At 40.8% G+C, this 4,899-nt stretch overlaps 1 protein-coding gene across 1 annotated transcript; it reads left to right on the top strand.

The window, feature by feature from the left end:
• The first annotated feature begins 3,630 nt into the window (after nucleotides 1-3,630).
• LOC149666979 (uncharacterized) lies at nucleotides 3,631-4,489 on the top strand. Its single transcript, XM_089841657.1, has 4 exons — nucleotides 3,631-3,637; nucleotides 3,670-3,700; nucleotides 3,757-3,960; nucleotides 4,022-4,489. The coding sequence occupies exons 1-4, from the start codon at nucleotides 3,631-3,633 to the stop codon at nucleotides 4,209-4,211; spliced, it is 432 nt and encodes a 143-aa protein (XP_089697783.1). The 3' UTR covers nucleotides 4,212-4,489.
• Nucleotides 4,490-4,899: the final 410 nt, after the last annotated feature.

Below are 4,899 nucleotides of genomic sequence, written 5' to 3'. Positions count from 1 at the left end.
CGCTAAAGGCAAATTATTGTAGAATGTTTCCAACTCTTTAATGTCGCGGCATTGTTCAGGCTCGCGCGGTACGCTTAACATATATTTAAATATGTCGGTAAATGTTTCGAGAATAGCGTATCCTCTATTAGATAAAAAGGCCGGTAAAATTTCCCCGACTGCAGCTAGGTTAAGTTTAGCTGGGTTAAGTTTGAGGAATGCACATAAATTAAAGAAAAAAGCGTAAATCTTCTTAAGGGGCCATGGTCGTAAGACAGCCAGCTCCTCGACCTCGAATAAAATAGATTCTTGGTCCATCTTGACGCGTTTTTATAGTAAAAAAAACTTACGTTAAATGCTGTCCCCGTGAAAAAGAAAAAAGAAAAAAAATACGTTACCTTTCAAATCGTAGAAGAGACGCGTCCGGGCAAGCTTTCTAAAACCTTATCTTAAAAGCGAGACTAGTAATAAATGCTTTCCGTCTTGACTTTATAACTCTGAAGTAGAGAATGAGTTTTGCATGCTCGACATATTGTCTTATATAGGCCTTAGCCCTCTCTTTACCCTCCCCCCATGCTGTACGTAACGGAAAGAAAAAGTTCCGGCGAGAACGTAAGGTTTTAGATACACTCCCCGCCCTCCCTCCGATAGAGGCCATACTCTAAGTAGAACAAAAAAACTCATCTTCGCCCGTCTTTGCCCAGACACGTTGAAAGAGGCCCGATTTTACTCAAACTGGAACCAAACTATAAAAACCCCCCATACCCATTCCACCCCCGCCCCAAAAACTAAACTTTAACTGGAACTAAACTAGAACCAGCCCCCCACCCATCTCACCCATCACACCAAAAACTAAACTCCTCTTCGTCCGTCTTTGCCCAGGCACGTTCACCTTCTACTGAAAGAGGCCAGATTTTAACTGGAACTAACCACCCCCTCCCCCTCCTTAAAGAATGAAGGCTTGTAAACCAAGGGTAGAAATTCACTTTGAGCTAGACCTTCGAGTGAGAAAGTCGCTTAAAATGTAAGTTAAATTTACGTAACAGTTTTGGGCGTTCGTTTGGTAATAACACCGGATGCTTTCTTTAGATAAGAATGGAAGTTGATAATTTTCGTAAACGGAAACTCCCATCGAAACCTCGTAAAATCAACTCGAGATTTCATTTAGGACAAGTATTTCTATCTTTCGGATTCACATCTGATCTCAATATAGAGATTAGAATATGTATGAAAGAACCAGATTTTTCTACGTTTCGCTTTGATGTTGACACTTGGCAAGCTTTTGCATCCAAAATTGGTCCGCTTAGCGGTTGGACTAGCTGCGAAGAGCACACGTCATACGACGCTATTTTAGCCGATACTCCAGTATCTTCGACGTCCGCTCACGCCACCTTCAACAGTCTAAAGCTGGAAACCAATATCACGGGCGGAAAGACTCATGAATTCACGTTGAACGCCTCAGAAGCTAGCGAGTTAAATCGTCTAATGCCATATATCAATGACCACATGAAAAAACTGGTTGCGAATGAACAGTTTTATTTATTGCTATGCGATTTGATATGCACTGAGCTTATTACCATATATAAAATACTAGAAATAGATTATGGAGAGTTCTTTTCTTTTGACGAAATCGAAGATCATATTAATTTTGACCGTGTACTATCATATTTTAGCTTGTACGTTTCGCCGTATAAAATATTAATGGATTTCGAAGGTAGACTAAAGGAACGCGCAATAAGTTTTGATTTTCAATCGTATAATATATTCAATATATTATTGTCTCAAACTTCTTATTTAAAGAAGCGTTTAAATGTTGTTAGTCTTTTTGGCTTGGTGTAAATTTTTAATGAAATAAATATTTTTAAAACGTAATTTTTGTCCTTTTATCAGGATATTTGATTATAACGGTATACGCTAAACCAGAGGCCTATTTTTTTCTAGCCAAGAGAGAGAGAGAGAGAGAGAGAGAGAGAGAGAGAGAGAGGTAAGTCTAGGCACGATGTAGGTTGGGAAAAGGTCAGTTTCGTGTGACCTTAACTGTAATATGATGGACAATAAAATCATTTTTAGTTAAAAGCGAAGAGGCCTATTTTTTTCTAGCAAAGAGAGCGAACGTGTTTGAATACGTTTTGCAAGGATCCGTTAGTTGGGGATTGTTGTTAAGGAACAGAGACGATTGGGCCCCATTTCTAATTAAACCGAAATGATGTAACCTTGGCACACTTAAAGCATTTTAGTTATAGTTACCATATGACCTCTTTCATGGTATTGTTGAATAGACATTCGAGTCTAGACACGATGTAGGTTAGGGAAAACATCCTAGGCCAGTTTCGTGCGAAACTTAACGGTAATATGTTGAACAATAAATTCATTTTTTAATTTAAAGCGTAGAGGCCCATTTTTTTCTAGCAAGGGGCGCCAAGTCTGGGCACGTTTATTTTTGTAGGTTGGGATAAATTTAACTGTGATATATGCTGAACAATAAAATCATTTTTTAGTTAAGAACCATAGAGGCCTAATTTTTCTAGCAAGTCTAGACATGATTATATAAAAACTTTACATCCTGGGTGAGCTCTATTACGTGTAATCTTAGGTTTTGTATATTGTTAAGGACATAATAATCTAGAGGGTCCGTGATTTAGCGTCATTACAACCCGGATTCTCTATACTATAAATATGAAAATTTACCCAATACAAAAATCACTCTCAACCTAAACACTGACGAATAACTTTAAACCTGACGATACCAAACTTTCGACATGTGAGTATAATGTTTTTTCTCCTGAAATCATAGACTAAGTTTTTTTGGTTTTTAGGGTACCCAATCCAATACTTCCTGGTGATGAGGTGTTCGACTTTCTCAATCCGCCCTCACCAGTTGAACCTCTAGAAGAAGAACCATTTCCCTTAGCGGAACTAGAGGATGGGGAAGAGGGGGAGGATGGGGAAGCCCTTCCTGAGGAGGATGATGAAGTTGTAGCCTCTTTGGATTGTAATATCAAGCGGTAAACATTCCATGTTTTCTCCTATTTTTAGTAGCTATATTTCTCCCGTAAAATTTGAGCAGGATCTTAGCCCAGATCCACTCTTCAACCGCTGAAGATACTACGACCACCGACGAAGAGATTAGGGTTGAAACTAATTATGTTAACGAGGCCCTAGGTCAGGCACTGCTGGAGTTTATGGTATTCCCAGTAGAACCTATTGGAGAGGAACAGCCCTTAAACATAGCAAATTGTTATTCTGGCTCGTAAGTTATTTAGTTTTTCATTTTTAAGACCATCTCTAATATCTTTTTTCTTTACAGTCTCAATACGGCCATCGTGAAATTTTTTAAAAGGAGAGCCAGGATATACAGAGAGGCCGAAGGGTCGGATGATGGCGCTGGCGTGATTGATGAAACGTCCATTAGGATGGCAATCATGCTCGACATACCGAGAATGAAACTGTTCCTCGACAAAGTCGCCTACGGGGTACTGGCCCAACAGATGGTAGACCTAGGGCTTTTCCGTTAACCTACATATCCGCGCCTCGGAGGGCTATTAAATTTCCCGCCCCTAGCCCCCAAAGGTAAGAAACAGTTTTTGTATATTGTAAGGGGGGGGGTAAAGAGAGTCTAGGTTTAAACGGTTCCCTCTCTATACTATAAATATGGAAAGTTTCCCAATACTAAAATCATTCTCTCTTTAGCTTCGGACAGAACATCATCCACCATTATCATGTGAGCATACGGTTTTTTTCTGAAATTACGGAGAGACTAACTTTTGAACTTAATAGGGCGTACAGTCACATCGACGATGTACTTCTATATTCGGACAACGGCGACCCGAGGCAACGGTTTCACGAACGACATCTGGTTGAGAATCAGCCGCCCCCGCCTCCTCAATCACCACCGCCTCCTCAACCCCCACCGCCACCTCAACCCCAGGAAAACCCGCCGAGAGTAAATGAGCACCCGCCAAATGATTGCAGTCTCTTCAGGTAAGGTCTCTATATTTTTTAAAAACTTTAATGTCTATATTCACCCTAAACGTTTTTATAGGATCCTTGCTGATGTCCATAGGACTTTAGTGAGGATTCGCGCGGAGAATCTCAATCATGGCTTTGATCTCCGCGAGGAAGATGTCGTCTTCCGGGAATTGAGTTCTCGGCTCATGCCATTCGTTGACATCACACCCGTTCCCGGAAACGAAATGCCGGTTTACGTTAACACATCTCGCTCGTGCTCGTAAGTTAATTAGCATTAGTATTTTAAAGACGGATCCCTAATATCTTTTCTTTCTATTTTTAGTCTCATTATCGTTATCACAGAGTATTTCCAATACAGACGGGTAAATGACCACGAGAGAGCCCTAGACCGGCAGAGGCAAAGACGCTTTTTTAGAGCTGTAGTAGATGATGTGCATTTACAGACCGGCCTTTGATATTTGTAAATATATATTAATACTTTACTTGAAAAAATACTTTGTGTAAATATATAAATAAAAACATGGTAAAATTATTCAATGCTTCTTGCTTGATACATACAAAGAGTAACGCAATATAGCCCCGCTTTAAAAAAACGAGAGAGAGATTTACTAGAGATCGAAACCCCCTGTACATGTATCAGAGGGAGAGATTTACTAGAGAGAGGGAAAGTACATTTCAGTACGGAGTTGACCAAAGGCGAGAGATCGCGCGCATGCTCGTACACGGGAACCTAGCTAGAGAGGAGGAATTCAGTAATACGCGGGAGAGACCAGATTGCGCGCTAGAGAGAGAGAGATGGTAAAAGATCCCCCGCATTGACAGCGCTTTCGCCGGTATGGAGCTCGGGGCGAAAGAGAAAGTGAGAGAGAGAGAGGGGCGGCGTAAAAAAAAATACAGTGGCGGGAAAGGAGCTGGGGTAAAGAGAGAGACGGGAATGGAGCGGGGGGTAAA

This window comes from Phalangium opilio, unplaced genomic scaffold (assembly GCF_054372755.1).
Source record: "Phalangium opilio isolate 3A_F unplaced genomic scaffold, DU_Popi_V2 ptg000060l_1, whole genome shotgun sequence".
In the NCBI taxonomy this organism is placed as follows: Eukaryota; Metazoa; Arthropoda; class Arachnida; order Opiliones; family Phalangiidae; genus Phalangium; species Phalangium opilio.
This window is presented reverse-complemented; position numbering and strand designations above follow the sequence as displayed.